This window comes from Apteryx rowi, unplaced genomic scaffold (assembly GCF_003343035.1).
Source record: "Apteryx rowi isolate R43461 unplaced genomic scaffold, aptRow1 scaffold_112, whole genome shotgun sequence".
NCBI classification, from domain to species: Eukaryota; Metazoa; Chordata; class Aves; order Apterygiformes; family Apterygidae; genus Apteryx; species Apteryx rowi.
The window spans coordinates 551,353-575,153 of record NW_020447331.1 but is presented as its reverse complement, the minus strand read 5'-3'; the positions used below and the strand labels follow the sequence as shown (position 1 = coordinate 575,153).

Sequence of the window (23,801 nt, the reverse complement as noted above, 5' to 3'; positions counted from 1 at the left end):
GGCCAGGGCAATTTTTCCACAATCATTGTCTAAGCATTACTCACTTCTACTTAGTAGCATGCACAGGATCAGTGATGCCAAGCAACTTCCATTCAAGTGCAACAAGCATCTAGAGACAGTGCAACAAGAACAGTTCAAACTCCAGAGGGGCTTGAACTGCTGGAAGTAAGCACAGACAACACACAAAAATATTTTAGTGAATTAAATGAAACTAACGTATGAAAGTCAATATTTGCTCTTTTAAAAAACAGGTTGAAGACTGATCAACATATCTCTTAGAAAATTAGTTTGTACTCTACAAACACTTTAAAGAAATTATTTTGCTCACAACGAGAAGTTGATGACATTAACAAATTGAGATACCTGGTGAGCCACAATCACAACAGACTTCATTTCCGGGTAATCTCTGTATGTCATCAATAATGGCTTTTGTCAGATCCTCTAAACTGTTCTCCCCTGTGCTCTGCTCTCCACGGAACGCCATATTTAATGCTTCTTCTTTGCTGTTAGTCAATACTGATATCCATCTAGCACAAGATAAAGATCTCAATGAAGATTTGCATTTGCAAATACAAGCAAATCTATAAACTGTAGAAAGCTTTTCAGGAACAAAAATATTAGTGGAATATAGGGAAGAATTATATTGTGGGAGAAACTGAGTGGGGAATAGGTGGGAAACCAAAAGGAAAGAAGTGAGAATGAGAAAAGACAAAAAAGGAAAAAAAAAAATCTTAACTTTAATATCCCTTTGGTGAACAATTTTAAAGTCAAAGCAAGAGAGTTCTCAGGTTCTGCARTGGAGCAGAAGCTGGGAAAGAAAAAGGGTCTGATTTAGCTCCTGCAAATTTAGCTGCCTAAAAACCAGGTGTCTAAGACTTCCCTACAGTCTATCCTGCTATTAAAGGCAGAAATTATAATCGCTGCTCTCTCCGTTGTGTGCCTCTCTCCACAGAGAACACAGCAAGCACCTTTTTAACATGTAGACGTCTAAACACCTTTCAAATGCAAGTCTTTCTTTAGTGCACTAACTCGAGCCAGAGTGTTATGGCCAAATTAATGAAAATAGCTGGGACAGCAAACAGGATGAGGAGTTTGAAAAGAGAAGATGATAGGAATGATACTGATTGTCAACATGGTATTTTCAGAGCAACTGTCAACTGCAACAAATCAAAATTCTTCAGTGCTGTTTTAGGTAATACCCCCCTTGGCCCCAAGTCACCCTGCCAGTTTTTGATTGCACAAAAGTGTTTAAAATGTATTAAAAATAAATCTCTCACTGGCTGCTGCGTGAAATATGGAAATAGAGAGGGCAAAGTGACCACACTGAGGACATGCACATTGAAAAAATGACCAGACACAGTGTTGTCTAATTTATGTCAAGAGCAAGTTAAAAAAAAGCCCTGGCAACTACAGTACTTTTAGATGTGATTAGATTTACAGTAAATGCATTTTAGGCAGAAAAACAATTTTAAATTGGCTGCATCCTCCATCCATTTCCTGCTTACAATATTACAATTATCTTCATTCATCATTCTTCTGAAATGTGCTAAAATGGCTATGGCCAGCTGAACATATTAAGAATACAACTTCAGATTAAATTTACAGTCTCTCAATGAAATAATAATGCAAACAAACTTTAAAGATTACAGTGGCAAATTTATCTAAATAAACTTGTAATGTGGGGTCAGAGCCTGAACTGGTATATGCACACTCTATATACTTCATGTCTGTGCACTTTATGTTCTATACTTCATATACATGCATATTTTCATCTTTTATGGGCTGAGAATAATCTGGGGATTGTACTTAAAAGATTATGTTTGAAAAAAAAAAAGGATTAGTGAAAGCAACCATAAAATAGAGAAACTGAAATATTTGGAAAAAAAATTGTTTTCAGAATGTAAAACAGTGAAGTGTTATATACACACATATATCTACGTACATACACACGAACAAATATGTTCACAGCACTTGTTATAAGATAAATATATGAACACACACTAGATGGCATTCTTCTCCAAATTTGCTGATGAAATCCAGGGATAGTAAAAAATAGGAGGCAGTTTCTTTAGCTACTAATGTTATAGTAATGTTGTTACATATACAGAATAAAATAATTGTTAGAGACAGACAACATTTATTCTGACATCTGTTGAGAATTTTTTTTTCCTGGTTACAGTTTGATTAGTTTGTTAAAAAAAGGCAGAAATTGAATAAAAGATGAGATGTAAATAAAATAAATGTGACATGACTAAGCCAACTTTTAGTTTGTAAAGATTTCCGCTTAAAGAGTTACTAAATGGTAAGAGCATATTTTGGTTTAACTCCCTTGGCTAAAAGGAATTCCCTCTCTCAGGGTGCGTAGCACTGGTGTTATCTGTGGCACAGTCAAAGCAAAAGGCATCGCTGTGTCCGCTCTTCCCAGACATCGTCAGCAAGGCCAGTTTAACACAAACACAAGAACGGATACAGTCTTAAAGACTAATACTGCTTGGACAAAAAGTCCCACTAGGCCTTCCTGGCATGCTGTACACTTAAAAAAAAATTCAGATTAGTAAGTATAGCACATTAACTCAACGTCAACAGTGAATAAAAACTGCCTTATGGCTGCTGCTGTTTCTCTTTTTCTTATTATCCTAAAAATGACTAATTAGATATTTGCTTTACTTCAAAATGCCACCAGAATCAAGCTACCAGGCAAAAAGCATCTTATCGCTTTGTAGTGGTTCTTTCAAATAATTTTAAAATTACTCAAGTCTCACAGAACAGGTTTCACTTGTATCTAATACAAACAAATGGGTTGCTCAATCTTATACTGCTTTATTTAGCTTTATTTAATCCCTGTTTTCTTAAAGAATTGGATATATTCTTGAGCTTCAAAATAGGGGATACAGAAAACCCTAAAAGATCATGTCCACAGTATATTTGGTCCTATCAACAGCTTCAAAAAGTAGAAAGTATCTACTACTGCACGTGTTAAAGAAATCTTATATTTTAGGGATCCAAAGGTATCTATATATACACGTACATATACACAAACACTTGTTCCCCTTACTATACTTTATCTACTAGAGAAATTAATAACGTATTGAGGATTTTAACTGACAGTCAATCAGTAATTCAGGATCGGCAGAGCGCTCACTGGATGAGAGTCAAGAAATGAACTGGACTAAGGGAATGTTTGGGGGAGAAAGTAGTAACATATCTATAACCAAATGGGGAGCTACTTTTTAAAAATTTGTCTATTAGTAGTTTGGGATTTTTTTCAGACTTTATTTATTAAAATATTCATGGAATCAGTTCAAAATGATCACTAGGGAAAGGAAGCAAGGTAAGTTAAGACTAGAGTAAAAAAATAATGTCATCTTGCCTTATTTTCTACTTAGATGGGAGGCTAGAAGGAAAGTGATTTGAAAATATATTTATGCATTTATTTCTCAAGTGGTGCACCAAAAAGGAGACAGAGCAGAGACAGCATGAAGACTGGGGTGAAAAAAAAGCAACACACAAAGTTGTTAGGCAGGAAAAGACATGCATACATACATACACGAAAATTGGAACCAGAGGATGACAACTAATTGAAGAGTTACAGAATGGTCTTAAACCAACAATTCTGGAAATCAAAGGACAATGTTTGCATGACACCTTATATAAAAAAGCTATTAAGGACCTACTCAGTAGCTGCATAAGAAAAATAGAATACTTAGTTACGTTGTAGTTTTTTTCCATAAACATTAACAGGCATTTCAGTTCATGAACTTCACTTCAACTATGTAAAGATATTGTGCAAATTTTCCTTAAAAAAAAAAAAAGTTTGTCTATCCATCTCAAAAGTACATAAAGTTATTTGGGTCATTTGTAAATAATCTTCTGAAACAAAACACTTGACTGAATAGCGCTATAGCAGCTTTTTGTTGCTGGCTCACAGTGCCAATGTAGGCAAAAATATACTTAGTCTGTATTAGTTTGTCAGCATTGACTACATTCTAATGTTGGAATATATGTCTGTTTTGCTAAATGAAACTTTTAAAGCTTGCATCACCATTAAAAATAGTCCAGTATGAATCATTTTCTCCACCACTGGACTTTAAAGTGATAAACCGTACTTCAGTGGGAAACAAACAGGAACTATACTTCCAATGGGAAACAAAAACAGCCTGGAATTTCAAAATAGTCCATCACAAGATGTAGTTCACTAACATACTCTCCTGCCCTTCATTCATGAAGACAAAGAAAATAAAACTTCACCTTTTAAATCAAGAAATACAGTAAAAACTGTTTTATGGCAGAGACAAATACCTCTGGTACATAATTGATCAAATGCATCATTGAATAGAAATCACAGTATCCACTAAGTTCCTGAATGAATGCAACAGGCACAACTAGCAAGTCAGCTTCGCGCTCCAAGAGCCAAAGTGGTGGAAGACTCTACAAGGAGCTACTTGCAGGGAGGACAACTTGGCAGCCGTCTCATTTCACCTGTGCCTCCAAACGATGAGGCCGTCGCCTTCCGTTCCTGCCGAGCAACTGGAGGGCCCTGCAGACAACCCTAAACCTTAAAAATACACACGCAGCACCACAGTCCTCCATCAGGATACGGACATGCAAAAAAAGAGCACAGCGGCTCTGAAGGATGAGGTGGCCTGCAAGGCTCGGGCTCGCTGCACATTTCACCAGCGACTTTATTCCTAGGCTTGTCGGCTGATCAGCAGCAGACCGTAACGGCCTGCACAAGCCACGGTTACGCGGTGAGCAATAGCAACATTCAAGAGAAAAGCTGGCATGTGCATCTCCGGACAAGAAGGAGTTCTGACTTGGCAGGAGGGAAGATTGGTTTTAATGAAACCGCTTGGTGGGAAACATGCATTAACGTGTGAAAGCTGCTGGATTCTGAAGTACACTAAAACTCAGATACGCTTCGTTGCTGATTTCTGGACCTACAGTGGAAAAGCTGCATTGCCTGCGAATATTTTTTTTATGTAGTACATACATTTTTTTTCCCCCTCCATTTACTATTTTCAATATAGAGGCAAAGGTATGATCAGGAGGAAAAGAAGCAACTGCAAAAGATTGTTGAAATGGAAGATTTAAGAAGATTTTAAAAATATTTCATTTGATCCCTAATAAGCTGACCTACTATTTCATGCCAAGTAAGTGCACATGAACAATGTAATTGCAACGTACACATAAACCAAAACATAAACCAAAAAGGAAGGGATTGCAGGGGTTTTGTTTGTTTATATTAGAAGGTTTTCAGAGAGCCTTGTAGCGTTGTGCCTTTGCGACAAGACAATTTACATTTATACATTCACAACAGCAGAAGAAACACATAGTAGGCAGTACTTTTTCATTAGTTGATGTTTAGTGATATTTATGATCTTGAACCCCTCTATTGGCAAAATAATCTCTAAAAATATAAACATTCTTACGCTACGTATTCTTGTTCATCTTCTGCCTGAAAGTGGTATGTTCTGTTATCTGAAATAAATAAATACATCCTTATGTCTGGGACATGACAAATTTTAAAGCATCAAAATATTTGTTACTAAAACCTATTTGGCAACTAAAGACATTAGAAGCAACTACCCAACCTACAACGTTAACATATTTACAAAAGAATTGTTTTCAATAAGCTATTTAATAAGTATTAAGAAGGACAGAGAAAGATGAAATTTTGATTTACACTAAATATACGTATTTCAAAATACTATGTTTAGAACTGTACAGAATAACAAGCAACAATATTTTATGAGCCAAATTTCGCCTCTTCAGAGAGAACCTCTCTGATGTCAAACCTGAAAGATAAGTAGCAAATAAGGGCAAAATGAGTTTGTCCCGATCATATATTCTCCTTTTGTCTGGGTTAAAAAGGAAACTTTTTTTTTTTTAAACTAAAAAAAAAAAAAAGAGTGAGACATGAACCAGATATTAGCCCTTACACTCAAGGGGTTGATAGGCCGTGCTTCTAAAAACAAAATCTTGGAAGTGTTTGTGGTTTAACAGTTTACATGTAAAGTTTGAAAACAGTAAGTTGATTCATCCATCTTAAAAGCTAAAATCAGGGTGGATGCAAATGCCTGCTATAGAAGAACAACCAGGAGAGAGGGGAATTACAGCAGCTTAAATGCTGAGAAGACAGAAGTCACCACCTACTTTAGACAAACAGAAGGTTATTTAAAAAAGAGACAAATGGAGAAAAAGAGAAATTGGGTTGTCCTTGCCTTCCCCCCCACCGGAAGACAGCTCAATAAGCAGAGCAGACAAGGACAAAAAATAAGATGTCAAAGGTCTTTTCCATTTCCTGGTGTCCCTTGCTTATGCATGTTGTGCAAATCGATAAACATCTCACTGAACCCAGGGGAACCACACGCACCGCTGCAGTTCACAGCTTGCCACAAATTAACAGTACTAACGTCACAAATGTACTCCCCTTCCCAYCCCGCCATCCAAAAAAACAAACAAAAAGGTTCTATATACACTTCTGATCTGAATACTTGTGACAGTATCCATGAGAGTAAACATCATTACATGCCTCTGGATACAGATTTGAATTTGGAACAAAAGCCTTATTTTCATTGAAAGTATCTTGCAACTGCTTGGCTTCAAAACCTTTTTTTTTTTTTTTCTTTTTAAGAAATCCCACATAATGCAAGATGGCACTAAAGTTGCTACATACGTGATATTAGATCAAAAGACTTCTTATCTTCAGCATTTGGCTTCACTTGGCAGGTCAGTAAATTCAGTTTAGCTGGTTGCCTGTTGGACTAAAAAAAAATAAATTTATTTTACTTTAAAATATCTTGATATAGGATTGTTTTTCCTTTCTGGGGTGTGTGCATGTGTGATACTAATTTAAAATATGAGCGTGCACACATGTACACACCCAAAACACTTTAACATGACATTTTATCTGAATGGACAGATTTAAAACGAAATTAGAAACTTCACAGCAACTCTCCCTGACTGTTTCATAGGGATTAAAAGAATAAACATTTATTTAGAATATGCTAATACTTAACTTTCTTATTGTATTTCATAAACAATGGTAAAACTATTAAATTTTGTTTTATTACAGCATGCTCATATTCTGATTTTCCTCCCATTTTAAATAATCACAGATACAATCCTAAAAACTCAAAAGGGAAAAGATACTACTGGCACTGATTTAAAAAATATATCCCATGTAAACAATTTGTTTTATTAATTCTTTTGTCATCTTTTTAATTCCTAGCATATGGCTTTGAGTTAGAAAGCACCCAAATATATAGTACCAGTAACTTTCTTTTCTGAGAAACATTATTAACATGATTGAGGTCCGGCATTTTAAATACTTTTCTGAATGTTTATACCTAAGCAAGTTGCATATAAGTCTGTAACTTACTATTTTATGGTATGTCAAACATTATAAACTTCTTGCAGAAAATAAACATGGTAGCAGAGACAGGCAGAGGAAAGCAAGCAAAATTTGAGACAATTAGAAATGAAGCAGCAGAAAAAAGAAGAAAGGACGACCAGTAAAGCAGCAGCGATAACTGAGGCTAGAACACTGCTTTTTAACTACTTTTTCAATTGATTGGCATGCATTATGCTTGTAACGAATGAGATTTAAATGAATATGTTTCGGAGGGGCACAATTCCTACCAACACGCAGCACAACACACTGAGGAGCTGGAGCTCCGGAGTTCAGAGTTTACAGTAAACACAACCACCAAAATTCTCTGCTATAATTAGGTTACTTAAGCCACGATAACTAAATAAGTCTTAAAAGTATTTTGGGTGTATACAGGTTTAATGAAAAACTGTACAGACAACAGATAAAAGTCAACAGAGCTGGCAGATGTTAACTGAACACAAGACACGCCAGTTAACAGCAACTACTTCTGAAATGAGTTTTGAAAATTGTTCATGTTAAAAATTATTAACCAAATATAAAGATACTATAAAACAAACATACAAAATCTAGAATTTATTTCCCTCCTTGTCAAAGGTTTGTCAGGACAAATTAATTTTTAAAAGCTCAAGGAGCAACAGTTCCGTGAAGGAGTAAATACATGATTGCCTTATCAGTGTTCAAAGTTTCATCTCTTTTCCAGACTGTCATCACCTGAATTTAATTCTCCAGCAGACAAAAATATGGGATGATAATGGACATGACTTGCTGCAAAATATAATCTTTCTCTTAATAAATCAGGGGGCAAAATGTACTAAAACCACAACGATATTTCTAATTGATGATGAATTGGGAGAGGTTCACTGGATGAAAAAAACACTAGAAGCAGTTAATTAATCTTCCTTTATAGTAGCTTAGGGCAATTTGTAAAAGCCAGCTTTCATAAGATGCATTAAAAAAATCTTGTGACTTTCAGACTTTTGATATCAGCATTTTCAGCATTTTCAGGTGTTTATGCTTATCTGCAGCTACAAACAATATGGCTTTTTTCCCACCCCCTCCCCAAACAGGGGAAAAACATGCATGGACGTCATTTTGTGAAAAATCAACAGGTTACAAAACTTAGAGAAAGATCTCAGAACAAATGCACCAAATAAATGTTTCTAAAGGGATATATATCCATCTCTAGTTTTCAGCTTGCTTCATCAGCTAAAAAAAATGCTGAAACAGGTTAAAAGGAAGACAGAGGAAGCCCATCAGTCCCTGGACTCTACATGTGTTACTGTAGAAATATGAGACAAGAAATCATCTATCGAATCTATCTAGCAACTTAGACTAGCTAAATTTAGAAATAATTCAATCATAACTAATCAAAGCAGGTCAAGCAAAAGACAAGTCTGAGTTTGCTATGCAGCACTCAGAGTGAGCTGGGATCAGATTCAGTAATACACTGGAACCAGATTTACCCTTAAGGCAATTACATGCCTAAAGCCATATGACACAAACAACTACTGAAAATATCTTCACAGATCAGGAATGCAATCAAGTGTCTGGATTAGATATGATGTGGTCATTAAAAAAGAAAAAAAAGAAATGATTAAGAACAACTTGCATACTGCCCAGTCATTAGTTTGAAATTATTACCATGAAATCTTCGGAGTTAGGGGAAAGAAGGGTGATGAAGTAAGCTCATCTGTTAATATAAGTAATAGGAGCCAAAAATCTACATCATGCAGCCACAAAACAGTCTTGGGACTACCTCCACCATGAATTTGCTGTTGTTTCCTCACGATTTAACATTCTAGGAAGATAATTCAGATATGAATCTGATCCCCAAAACTCACTATGAGCAAAAACTTTCCAAAATTTCACATTTCCAGTTAAAAGCATTCAATACATTAACACATTCATCCCTCTGTCAAATTCTGTCATTAATATATAAAGCCCCAAACATTCGCCAAGCTTCCAAATTAAGTGCTTCATAGATGTACTGTGACAATGCTTATGAGCAAAAACAGTTGAATTATTGAAAAGTTTGTTCATATATTTTCTGTTTTCCTAACAAACTATTGATAAATATATTAGGTGTTTAATCAGCTGTCATAAGCTATAGCAGCAGGTAAAAAAAAAAAAAAAAAAATTTAGAAGGTTTAAGAACAAYTCACCTACTCCATAAAGTCCACAGGAAATTTTGAGTATAATTTCAAACCAGCCTTTTATTCTCATTTGCTTACTCTGATTTAATGATTTTTATTTTTTTAATCAAAATGTGTAGGCATTAAAATGATTTACGTATTAGACATYGCATGCAGGAATAAAATGTCTATAATATGGACATCTATATCTGAGCCAGTTGATTAGTCTTCCACTACAGCCAACTATAGTCAGAATCAAAGCRTTTAAGATGTGACTGACCTATGCAGGATGAAAAAATAAAACAGATTTCTTTGACTGTGTTGACTAGCTCTGCACTGGCCATAAAAGGAGTCTATAGCATCTCGCTCTGATGCAGACAGCTATTTTATTCAGATGAATCACATCCCGTATCTCAGAGGYATAGTAAGAATACGCATACTGCTCATAAGAAAGAGTCCATCTGATCTGAAACCCTGTCCCTGGTAGCGGTCAGTAGCAGACGACTACGAAAAAAATCAAGAATAGAGCAAAAGTATAGCAATACTTCCTTCAGTCAGTCTCCTAGCTCCTGGCAATCCACAGGATTTCAACAGTTTGAAGAAACAGCATCTTTTTTTGCAATAACAGATGAACACCAATAGAATCACCTGGAAAGGACAATGTTAGTTTATCATTTTATGAAAAGATATAAAAATAGCTTACCGTTGCATGTGATATGGTAAGAATTCCGTTTTTAACAGTGCATTTTCTTCTTTGCCAAACTTTCCTTAAACTACATAAGAACAACAACAACAAAATCAGTAACAAGTCATGATTTCAAAACATATTTTTAATCCCACTAACATTTTGAGTAGATTATGCTTGAGAAAAGAACAGATGCAGGCAAAATTTTATGAAGCAGAAGCAACTTGGAGATTTATGACACGTCTTTTCTAAACAAGTGCTTGTTGTCTATTCTTACCATTTACTATAGCTATTAAAATTAATTGACTTCACATGTGGGGCCAGATTCAAATTTTGAAATTCCGGGTACTTAAGACACATGCATTAGGAGACTGTGCTTTAAGCACATGGAGTACATAACAATAAAAATCAGTGCTTAAACACAGCAATAGTTATCATTTTGTATTATCCACTCCAAAAACATACCCATCGCTCTTCTTCAAAAGATAACCTTTCTTCTCACTGCCATATTCTTTATTCCCCTGAAGCTGATGCATACTATATCCTCCTTGCCTGCTCTGTGAATCCTACAAAAGGGAAAATGCCGTTAACGGTTTTCCATGTGCACAGTTTTCCTAACCTTTAAGCCACAAGCTAACAAAGTGTTCAATAAAAAAAAAAAGAAAAAAGTGAGACAGAAATCCTAACGTACGTTTTACATCTATGTGAGAGCTTGCTCTTACATTACCTGATCTTGAACCAGCTGCATGTTCAAGACTTCAATTCATTATGAGCTGAGTATACTATGGATACGGATACGTATCTCAAAGTAATGATTTTTTTTTAAAATACATATTTAGTATTGCATAATCTTATAACTGAAGAAAAGGTTAATCTCAAATTGCAAAAAGAAAATGAATATGATCCATATATACACACATACACATTTTATAAATACACACACACMCCCCAATGCTAATCATCACATTTACTTGTAATCCAATTAAAAAGTTGTATACAGTTCACGAGTTTTAGTGAATGAAGTCAACAGAAATAATTTTTGGCCTGATCTAATGAAAAAATTAAGTGAAATCAATCGATTAACATGTTATAAGCACATCAGAGAAAACCCCAGAAGTTCATTAAAACATTGACTTACTCTCCTAGACTTCGATCACGAAAGGCAAAAGCAACAGAAGAGAGAAAGCAAAGAATTTAAAAAGAGAATTATTATTTTATTTAAAAAACCATGTTCCTTGAACAAACATTTCGTAACCTCCATATTTAATAAAACAATTGGCTGTCCCCCATCCCAGTGGGGCTACTAGAAAGAAGGCACCGAATCTTTATTTAGGCACACTGGGGCTTTTGCTCACCAAGTAACAAAACCACATGACAAAATTCTGCGCAACCTTACACTTCAGCGACTTCTTTCAGTAACTTTACCTGTATGACACTGGCTTCATAAACACAGCTAAAAATACTGCAAGATGAAATAACTTTTTCCTCTTTCAAAACACATTTTCTTATAATTACCACAAATAATACATATTGAAGATTATGCCCTCCTGTTTTATTTTGGGTTCTTATAAACATTTTTCATTCTGCAGCAGATCTGCTGTGTGAGTCTAGAGAAAGGTGCTTTGGTTAAAGGGGCATTTGGAGTTGGAGGCAGCATGAAGACTGCTATGTGCAATGTGCTGTCAGCAAGAAGTCCTTAAACTATCACAATGAGCAGCTAATTCGTTATAAGTGACAGCAGATTTCAAACCTCCTTTGGAATTAGGGCCATATTGGTATTATCCCAGAAAAGAACATAATGAGATATAATTCCTGTTCCGTACAGCATATTAAGATGGAATAATTTAGGGAAATGAATCATAACGGAAAGAATTAGTAAACAAAACGGATATGAAACATAATTCTAAAGATTTGTTATATTCAAAATTAAAGCTATCAGTTACATCTTTTACAGTAAGATATAAAAACAGGCAATAGACTTCTATATTAAATAATGCTAAATACGCACAGCAATGACATTATTTTAGATTAGTACTATTTCATCATGGTTACAGTAGAATTTCTGCCACAAATCACTTTAGCAAGAATTATCAAACAGAGAGGCGCTCAGCTTACTCTTCTTCAGATTCAAGCTTCATAAACAGCATTTTAACATACAAAATAAATACTTTAAACAATTAAAATTATATTACTATTCCATAACATACCAAAAAAAAAAATTCCCAAAGCTTTAAAGCATAGTGCTTTTATGGAGTCAGATAATTTTTACACAAAACTACAGAAACTGCAGTAACTTGATACCAAGCGAGTTAAGGAGGAAGAGGAAGAGACGCCGTGCGTAGCAGAGCCATCATAAACCACTCTTCCCATAGCAAAGCTCCAGCTCCAGCACTCTGCACAACTTGAGGTTCAAAGATTGTCAAGATAAGTTTTTGCCAGAATGGGGTAATCGCAAAGATTACAGTAATGTTTTTCACTGATACAAGGACAGGTATGTTAACAAAATGTGTAGAAGTGTTACAGATGACTATAATGCTAAACACGCTGACCATAAGCAAAAGTAAATGAGAGCTGCACTGAGACACCTTGGAAGTGTAGAGAATGAAGTTAAACCGGTTTAGTGCGTCAGTGGTAGGACAACATTCCCAAACAGGGAAAAAGTGTTTTTTACTGAATGAATGTATAGGTGCTGAAGAGCAATTTCTCGTTCGTAATCTTTTTTTATACAGAAAGATCCCATATGCTTTAATGGATTTAATAGTCATGCAGCAATCTCTTCCGTCATCTTTGTGATGAAAAGTCATTCGGACATGGGTAGGAAGCATCGTTTATCTAACAGCAATGCCAGAAAGATTAAAGGTGGCAAAATTTACAACAATTTGGACAGGAATTACTCGTTTTGATTTCCTTCTCTTACACAAAGGGTCAGAGGAACCTCAGTTACACACAGCCGGGATCTCAATTCTATTATTTCAAACTACTTATTCGTTCCCTGTCAAAGTAGTTTTTGATAAGACTACTTCAGAAGCCTTACAAATCCATCAGCAAAACCCCCATTCGCTTCATGATTTGCAGTGCTCTGATTAAAGCATAAACTTTGCAATAGTGAGATTATATTGCAGTAATGCAAGGTGGGGGGGGAAGTGTTCTGAAATCACAAACCACCAGGCTGCCTGTTGCTGTAATAAAGCTTGGTTTTATGCATTTGAAGATTCAGACAGACRCAGTGACAGAAGTGACAGCTGAAACTCAGGCCATACATCTTCAAGTTTCAATGTCACTTAGCTAATCAATAATGAATGTCAACATGCTTTTTCAGGATTAAGACACCGAATACTTAACCAGCAATAACACTGTTTTATCAAGCTCCTCAGTATCCGTGAGTGTCATTGTGCTATCTCTGACTTAAAGCAGAGGAACTRCACGAACAAAGTCCTACTTTTTACAGGATCTTTTACACTCATTTTGAAAAAGCCACTGAATAACCATGCGATCAAATAGCTACTTTCTCCAAAATAGTGGAGAATTCTTTCATTACAGATCTCTCCCCTGAGTTGCCTGAATATCTGTGAATCACAATATTTCTCCTTTTCCTTCAAAGATACCATTTCTTTTCTCTTCTCAAGCCAAATACCTTATTTTTATATTTATCATATATAAAATAATACATGAATTATTCTTCAAGAGTCCTAGGATTTGCCTACACCATAACCAAAATCAGAAAAGTTGCATAGTTTATTTTGTTGATTCTTGCAAAGCTAATTCTATTATAACATGCATCTATTCTAATAGAATGTCTTAAAAAAAAAAAAAAAAAAAGCTTACTTTTTACCAAAACAGAACAATTCTTACCACACATCCAGCAAATGTAACCAAGAAACCAAAACAGCAGCTAAATTTTATTTAATTCTTCTATTTCAGGATAGTCTGTGAGCAACTTCTTAAAACATCACTTGCACAGGATGCAGCCACTTTTGTACAATACACAGCGCTGCAGAATAATGACCTGTTTGTCCTACTTTATTTCCCAGATCTGGGTGATTATGCAGAAGCTTGAACTTAACTATGCGTGCAGCAGCCAGGAGGAAAGGGATTACTGCTTTGCTTCCCAGGTAAGCAGCACGAGGTGGGGCGAGGGGAAGGTACCGAAGAAGAGAGCAGGTCTTGTTCCTCTGTGTGCCGGGAAATCAGCAGTAAAAGCTCTCTAGCRTTTAAAGTAATTTCAAAATAGCTCTTGACTCTACTGTTCTTTGTTTAACTTTTGTTTAACAATAGCGAACAAACCTGAGTTATGCTCRGAAGAGATTTTAGATAGTAGGTAGATTACAAGTGTAATACATGTATGGGATGTTTTATGGAAGAGATCAAGAAAGACTGTGGCAACGTTGCAGATGGAGGAAAAATAAACCAAAGAGAATAGGTAAAGAATGTAGACACTGATATAAGGGAAAACAGAGTACTAGAAAGAGCTGGCAGGTCTTAGAATAAGCTGGTATCTATTCAAAGGGGCTCTGTAGTGCTTCAGCATGAGATATTCAGTATTTCTGCCTATCAGGCACTATGACTTGGATAAAGTCACATATATATTATCACTGATAAAAACTGTTTATGTCCTCGCTCCTAGTTCTAGGAGTATCTCACAGCACCTGCAACAGCCGTTGTTTGCGTTCCCCCTCACCTTCTGATACCAGAGCGCAACTGATTTTACTTACACACACATACACACAAATGTGGAGGATGCCAGAATATTAGGAAGATGTATGCATCCCATCACTTTGTATTTTTTTCCAAAGCACTGGAAATGAAGAAGCATTTATCTGATCCATTACAACCACTCTTCTATTTTTACGTACTTTTTCATTTATTATAAAATTGCACAGAAGTACTATTATGATTCATCACTGTTCCCTTTTATGTTAGAAAGAAATTGTTTCTTTTCATATATTAAATAGAAATAGAAAATTAACCTAAAACTTTTGTTCATTGATATGTAGTTTGATATTCTACATATTAGTTTTGTTGAATACCATGTTCAGATAGGCCAACTTTTCTGAATAATAACTGTACCCACATGAACTAAACAAATTTGAGTTCAAAATTCATATAAATTCACATTCTACCTGAGAATAACATGTCTAAATTATTTACCTCTTTCTGATCAAGCTGCAGAGATGATTTTATCAAATCCCGGAGAGCAGTAAGTTGTTTTTTTTCTTCATCTTGTGTCTGCTTTATCTGTGGAAAGAGATTGCCATTATATGCTTCATGGATGCAATGTTTATTCCAGATTTTATGCATTCTAATATACCATTACATACGTCCCAAGTAACCTGCTCTAGCTGACCCTGCTTTGAGCAGAGGGGCTGAACTAGATGAGCTCCAGAGGTCCCTTCCAACTTCAATTATTCTGTGATATTTGAGTTTATTTTCATGGATTAGTCCATTCTTACGTATTCTCCCTCTATACAAGCATTACTTCAAAAGCAAGCTAAAATGAATATACAACTCCGCATGCCCTGTTCTTTTATGCTTTAATGGTTCATTACATCTCATGCAACTAAATTAGTGTTTGAAAAAGTAATTAAATAACTCTAGTAAGCTTGACAGATTACTTTTAATTTGAGGAATGAAAATATAGTTCAATTTATCCACAAACTACAATAGCAAATAGGATTATTGCACTCTGATTATAGAATACTAAAGCACTAGGGTGACAAACAAGCTCTGGTTTCTCATTATTACTTGCCTTCCATGAAAGTCAATTTGCCTTCCACAAGAAAGTTAATTTACTCAAAAACTATGGCACTAACATCAAGCAGTTTATTATGGAAAAAAAAAGAGTGGCAGCTAAAACTGGTGCTGCTAATGTAATCTGATTCAAAGATTCCCATTTTAAATTAGTTTTATTTTAATGCAACATTAAATTAGTAGTAGAATGAAAAGCTATTTTTTTCTAATGATAGCTACAGCTATAGAATACAAAGTTTAAGACAGAGCCAGGATGTTTTTTCTTCACTCTAGCTGTATTTAAAGCTTCAAAGAACACACTACCTATTTCTAAGATACAAGTATAAAACGTGCATTTTTAGTCATCTAAACTGAACTCATAAGCAAACAACGTATTTCCAAATTCAGACATTTAACTACTTACAAGTAACTTACATTATACAAATCAGCAGCCAACTTTTCAATGTATTGTTTAAGTTTATCAGCTGTTTTCAAGCCATCCTGGAAGAAACTATAATGGAAAATACCTGTGATTTATCAGGAACAATCAGGAACACATACAATTCATAACACAAGTAGGTTTTTTGGTTTTGTTTTGTTTTGTTTTTCTCGCAAGCCAGTGAAATTTATCCAGCTCCTCCCATGTTCAGAAACAATAAATCCCTGTCCTGATTTGAACAGTTTTACTATCAGTCTAACCACAGAACAGCACAGCTTCCACAATCCTCTAACACCAAAATACTTCAGAAAAGCCTGAAAATTTCAGTTCTGAAACAATTTACCTTGCTGAATGTGTCATATTATATAAAAATATGACTCAAAATAAACATATTATATGGTCAGTAGTTCAGATGTTAGGACATGAACTAACAGAGGAACTAATGCATGTCATGCATTCAATACTTGCAAAAAATAAACATAAATCTCACAAAATGTTACAAATACTGCATATTCAAATTAGTTACACTGCTGAATTCATTAATTAGTAGCTTAATAAAAGGCATAGATGCCATTGTAGAGGAACAGAAGTTTAACTATCATCAAGCATGTATTCTAAAACTAGAAAACCAAAGGAAACCAACTGATATTCACCACTATGAAATGTTTATTTTTTATTTATTACCCTTCCCAGCGGGTTTAAAGTAGGACATCTTTCAGTAATGTAGAGTTAGCATTGTGACCTTCCTAGATACCAAATTAGAGAGAATATAGCTTAGTTTATTTTTGTCACTATTAGTCAATGTGTTTTCCTTTAGTAATTGCTAAAATCTTTTTCTTGTATTTAGCGTGTCTTAAGTAAAAGTTTCTGTAAGTTTGTCTTTTTCCTATTGATAAAGAAGGTCACGGCTTGCCAGTCCTACCTCAAGAAATTTCAAAGGAATCACTTGCTTTCACATGGTTTGAAGATTTACATAAAAGATTATTAAAAAGAATAAACAAGCTATTTCTAAAATTATATTCTAGACCTCAGGAACTAAAATTAACTTCCTATGCAACATGCAGTGCTTTTCCTTGGCCTCTTTCTCTCCATCTCCCTCCCTCCCCCACTTGTATTCATACTCTCTACTGAGAAGACTATGTTGCAGACACTTAACAGATTACAATTTGTTATGATGTAAATTCCTGATGCCACAAAAAAAAAAACCTTGCAAATTAAATAGCGTAATTTAAGTTTAAAAGCATTACACTTACTTGCATTGTGCATGGTAATACTTAATAAGATTCTGCAGAAGGTCCACACCTTTTTTTGTCTTGATTTCATTAACCTTAATAAGATACTGCACAGATAATGAAGAAAATTTTGATAAACATGCAGTACATTCTTCAACTATTTTCAAACAATAAAATTTCGTTTGTTCAATGAACTAGTTATCTCTGTATTTAACTGGGTGTTACTCAAATCATCAGTCTAACATAGTTAAGCATAATACAGAAGAGGAATCAGGTTTTGGTCATTCATAAAAAATTCAAATACCCCTAAAACAAAAAAATGCAGGAAAAAATGTCTCCTACAATTGTATTAAGATCTTCCTTTTTAATGCTGCAGTAGTAATTATTGCAATCTTTCAAAAATAAAAATACTGTGCAATTTAAAGAATTTGCTATTAAATTTAATGCAGACAACTATTAATGTAAAAATCAGTTCTTGTAGAACTAATGTGTCATTATCATTTATAAATGGATTAGGATTTTTTTTAGAACGCTTCAGAAAGTATGCTGGAAAAAGATAATCAAAACAGACTTCCTGAAGAGCTATACTATACACTTGAAAAATAAATACTACCATGGTGTCTTTTGAGTTCAAGAACCTTAGCGTAATAACCCCAAAACAAACAAAAGGAGTAAAATAAGAGGAAGCCAAGTTTTGACAGAGGTGCTAAAACAATTATCTTAATATTGCTCTACCATGTGACAGGGAAATCATTTCCTCCCCTCGCCCCCATTACATGACAAAGAAGATTTTGTCACCTTTAAGTCAAATCCACAGGGCACTTTTAAGTTATGGGGTCATAACAAAAGCTGAAACTTGTTTCTTACTTCACACATCTGCAGCTGAAATAGCCGCCTCTCCTTCTCCATTTCTTCTGCTATCTCAGCTCCTGTTATCTCAGTTCGTATCATCCCGTGCTGTTTCGCATGTTCTCGTTTCTCCTTTTCAATTTTTGTACTGAAGTTTCAATTAGAATAAGTTTTAGGGATTAATTTTTTACAAAAAATTATGTCAAGAAATATTACAGTATTAAAGAAGCCATTCTGAAGATCAGTTCTCCCACAATACCAGCTACTACTTTTGTTTTTTCTTTTTTTCTTTAAAGTGCCCAGAAGTAACAGAGCCATGCAGCTTCCCTTCCTTTCTTCCATGCTTTACACCTTCTCTCTAGTTTGTACGCTACTTGGAAGAAAAGAAGGCGTCATCTCTTCTGTATGACGTGTTCCATCATACAGGTCTCATCTCTACATACTACTGCAATGTAAAACATACATAATAAGAATCTAAACTCACTTGGCAGGAAAAGGGCAGAATATCCTAAGCAAACATGTTCATGCTTCATAAGGCAGGAATTAATACACGTAAGAAGACAGCACATGAAATTTAACGTATGTATTAAATGCATTAACACATGTATTAAGTGCTATGACTTCCAGTCATTACACTTACACAGAAAGCAAACATTGAAATAGAGAACAACATACAAATCACTTTTTTTTTTTTTTTAAACTATCTTCAGATTTAACATATATGCCAACTGAAATCCCACAATTCACTGCACAATGTCCAGCGCCTAAGCATTCCGTGTCTTCCTTACACCAGAGGAATATTAGGCTGGTACTTAGCTCCTTCACAGAACACAAAAATCTTTTATTTCTGTTAGTGCAGAAGAGACATCATAACACTGTAAAAAAACCTCCAACATYCTGCTTTATATTCATAGCTGTAACCATAGGAATAGTACATAGGGGACCAGAATTCTAAGAGTATTACTGACCTGCTACATAATTCTGACTCATTTGCTAGATTTAAGATAAACAGCAGAGCATAAGCCTCAAAATCACATGGAAAAGTACATTCTTTCTATGAGTTACCAAAACCAAAAAAGAAGAGAGGTAAAAAATACTTACAATTTGGTTTCATAATCCTTCCAGGCTTTGTCGAAAGGCTTTTTAAGGTCCTTAGGAAACAGAAAACTTGCTTAAAATATATTTAACATTGTCTTTTGAAGTCACAAATATCATTTTTAAAAGTTTTCCTTTAAAAAATTTCAAATAGCATAAAAAAMAAMCAAACAAACTTATTTTTGAACCTTGTAGAGTCTTGCTTTCCAGTACTTCTTAAGATAGGAATTTACACTGGAATTTCAAAGAAGCAACTGAATTTGTAGTCATGCCAAATTTGAGTTTATTCTTTGGACTAGATACAGAAATATTAATGGATATCAAAGTAAGAAATAATCCCATGGGTGAACAGAAAGCAACCAGAAGACAGCTGAAACTAAAAACATTTCCCTAAACGTAGTCAGTTTTCAACACTTACCCCCTTAACGCCCTTTAAGTCTCCTTTCAACAGAGAATCCAAAGTGAAAATAACATTGTGGCTTAAACCCTGGAGCTAAAAAGTAGTAGAAAAAAAAAAGATACTATTACCCTTCAAAAAGATTTATTATGAAATTATCAAACATACTACCAACAAGTATTTTAACTTCACTAATGAAACTTCAACCACCTCAAAAATTTCTAAATTAATAGTAAACTCAAGTCTGGGAAGAACTAATAAACACTCATTTGCACCAGAGGTAGAAGCATTGCAATTATGGTTAACCTTTAAATATACAAGGTGACATAAAAACTGAATTTTAAAGATCTTCAGTCTTTCTAAGCAAACATCTGAATACTGCTTAATTATTTAGGGAGCAGTTTAGGTTTGGGAGTAAATGTTTCTTATTGGTTTCTGACTAAGGACCAGGAAGCTGCTATACGACAGGCAGATAACATGCACGGCTCAGGCCACATCTCACTGAAGAGCAAAAGGAGCAAGGAGGCTCTCAATCTCCTTGACTGCTGCCAGCTATTTGGAAAAAATGCAATTTTCCTTGTCCAGTATGTACTGGAAGTCAGACATGTGCTGAAACTCCTCAGAGTTTAAATTTAACCCTGTTAAGCCCATGAGAGGTTGATTACCCATCTGTGGAAATCYAGTGCGGCGATGCTATGGGAGTATGTGCGGGCATAGCAACAGCGCCTTAAGAGTTATGATCGTAGGAAAGAGATATGCAGGAATACCATTCCAGTCTAATGCCCACACGCAAAGTCTGTCACCCTCCTACTCCATCCCGCCCTTCGTTCCTCCCCCCAGATCCTCCATGGATTCTTCTGCTCAGCTCCTGGCTAGGGAAGGAGAGGGGCGACGATGGGACGGCTGCAAGACAGCACTTCCTCTGCCTGGGAGCCAAAGGAGAGGGCAACTGTTAAGCTAACAACATGTATGACCAAGCTCTCCTCTCTTACAAGGTCTTTTGAGCATGCTTTAGCCCCAAAGACTAGTTGTAAAGCACTTCTGTAAAACAGACTATATATACAGAGGAGAATACCACAACTCTCACTCAAGCAGGTTCTCCAGGTAGAACTTTCCATTCACAAACTCATTATATATGCAAAGGACRTGCATGAAAAGTTAAATATCTAGTCTTTCAAAAGCGACACCTAACATTCTTAAATATGTGCACATAGAAGGAAAAAGACAAGTTTCAAAGAAGTCGCACTCTTGAATCACACCCTGTATCATTTCTTTCATAGCTAAGGAGTAAAACAAAGTCATGATGTATGACCTGTGTGTTTCCAAGGCTGTTTCAAGAGTAAAGAACTCTAATCAACTTAAGAACGTCTCACACCAAGTCATTATTTACAAGGACCACACCCACTATATATAAAATAGCTCATTTTCCTTCATTAGAAGGAAACCTTCAGATATGGTAGGTATCTTCAGCTATGAAATGTCTTGACAACTGTTTTGTATCAATGTTTTCTATTCTTTTACTCACAAAATTTTAAACTCATAATTTACGCAAAGCAAAATGAAGGACAACCACTAGTATACCTTRAGCTGCAGCCTCAAACAATACCATGAAAGGAGATGAGAGATCGTTCATGACTTAAAAGATCATGGTCTGGTTATTCACTACATGAAATTCTCTCCTTCATGGCAAAAATGTAATTAATGCTCAYGTATTAATTCTCTATGAAGCAAAAATAGAACCTGATCACTTCCAGTGACTCAAAACAAACCCAAAGATTAACTTTTTTTTTTTTTTTTTTTAACAAGGCTTCACTATTGAAGTCTTGAATATGCAGTACCATCTGGAGACTTAAAATGTTTTTTTTATTTCATGGCTTTTATGTTATGAAAAGTTTTTTTCCAGACAAAACACAAAACAGACACAAAACTTTTTTTTTAATGTAACACATGTATCTATCCACAAAGACAATCATGACTGTGCACGCTCTTGCATTAAATGTTCTCACGTTAGTAAATGTGAGCTGTTAATTCACATTTACAAATACCATGATTTTGAATACTATCATGATTTATTTGCACAATTTTTTAAAAATTAATTTATACACTAGATCTTTAAAATATATCTTAGATAGATATTTTTAATGCTTTTTAGCCATTATAAATAAGGCCTATTAGCGTAAAATGACAATGTTAACACTGATAGAAAAACAGTCATTCACACTCACAGACTCCTAGTTAGGTTTAGCCATTAAGCAATTTACTTCCCTTCAGTTTATTTTAGAAGAGTTCTTGTTATCCTTTGGGAGTTCATGAGAGTTCCTAAGAGTTTTGGGTACTGATTATAAAAAAATTTTTATAGTTACCTTTATTATTTTTAATCAGTTTTAATATTTTAAACTAGTGTTTTGATTCCCAGTTTTTAGGCAAGATGAGTATAACATCAATATTATCAGCAGCAGCTACTGTTTCAATTTCCCTTAAAAGACAGAGAGTTGYATAGCCTGTATAACATTGTGTGTGGAGGAAAAAGAAAAAAAAAATCCACACCTATAGGCAACATCTCTTGGAGTTATGTCAGCTCAATAGTTGCCTACCTCATAGTTTCACATAAAACTTCTCAGATATTACGATCATAAAACAAGAATTTCATGTAGTTGATCAAGTCTTCAAAGCTATAACTAAATATTTTCACCTTCTTCTACTGTGCAATATTCTTTACTCAATCTCAACGTTAAGACGATGCTTCTCAACTGAAGGTGTTATTACCGCAGCATGAACACTTCTTCACGCATCCCCAATTTGTCATGCATTCATTCAAGAAGAGCAGCAGCGTGTCAGGCAAGAAACCTGACCTGCCATCGCGTGACATGAAAATGCTACATGTTCACGATTCAAGGTACAGGACCAACCCTGAACAGAGCCCCAAAAAGTAGAATAACTTTTTACTCATTTGTAGATCAACCACTTCAGCCACTACATTAACCTATATTTCTAATTCATATCTTGAGGATGCTCCAATTACTTTCTCTCCTGCCAATTCTATTCATACTGGTTAAACTAGACACCATCTATTTATTTTGTGAGTAAGACCAACTGAAGCTGTCCCCTACTTCAAGTCTTGAAATTAGGTTATTTTCATGTAATTTGTTCTCTGCAAATCCATCCTGGCTGTTGCTTAGCAACCTTCACATTTAAAACACAAAACAAACAAATGCACAATTGATTACAACAAATAATAACTCAGCTTGCTTCTGGAAATTAATATTAAACAGATTTTTTTTTCAGGTCTTCCCTCATTTTTAAGACTGGCACAGTATTCGCACAGTATYTGCTCTTCTCCAGCTCTGGCCCTCACTGCTTCTCCATGTTTTCTCAAAGAAATACTCAAAAGCTCTGGCTCAGCCAGACGCAGAAGTATCCTACATCAGATGAACTCAAACATGTATATTATCTAGGCACTCTCCAATCTCTTTTCCCCAAGTTAACATCTGCTTGTGTTCCTTTACCACTGTTACTCACTTGATTAGAATTAACTTCCACAGATACCAAAGCAACAGTTATGCCCTTCCTACTTCTCTTCAATAGTCTCCATGTTACTACTTCATGTGCTTAGAAAGCGTTGCTTGGAACGTGCCTTATGCCCCAGCCATTTTGCACATCTGTCTTTAAAATTTCATTCTTATGGCACAGCTAACTTCATGATGAGAATCCCACAACTGCTTCCGATGAAATCCATTCCCGTTTTCAACTACCATTATTTTTGAAAGTTCAGTTTACAAATTGGTGGGGGGACAAACAAACAAAGACCCCAAAACATAATCTCTTAATTTAAATCATTTAAAATTGACGTAT

General features: G+C 35.1%; 1 protein-coding gene across 3 annotated transcripts in view; it reads right to left on the bottom strand.

Moving 5' to 3' along the window:
• The window catches only part of ASAP1 (ArfGAP with SH3 domain, ankyrin repeat and PH domain 1), a 125,328-nt gene that overhangs the window by 40,053 nt on the left and 61,474 nt on the right, over positions 1-23,801 (bottom strand). For all 3 annotated transcript variants that reach the window (XM_026077548.1, XM_026077564.1, XM_026077556.1), the window contains exons 4-14: positions 19,971-20,045; positions 19,559-19,608; positions 18,476-18,605; positions 17,630-17,715; positions 16,373-16,448; positions 15,359-15,445; positions 10,676-10,776; positions 10,229-10,298; positions 6,677-6,764; positions 5,430-5,478; positions 364-527 (exon numbers count right to left, since the gene is read on the bottom strand). In XM_026077548.1, coding sequence (XP_025933333.1) covers positions 364-527; positions 5,430-5,478; positions 6,677-6,764; positions 10,229-10,298; positions 10,676-10,776; positions 15,359-15,445; positions 16,373-16,448; positions 17,630-17,715; positions 18,476-18,605; positions 19,559-19,608; positions 19,971-20,045 — 976 coding nt within the window. The remainder of the gene's footprint in view (positions 1-363; positions 528-5,429; positions 5,479-6,676; positions 6,765-10,228; positions 10,299-10,675; positions 10,777-15,358; positions 15,446-16,372; positions 16,449-17,629; positions 17,716-18,475; positions 18,606-19,558; positions 19,609-19,970; positions 20,046-23,801) is intronic.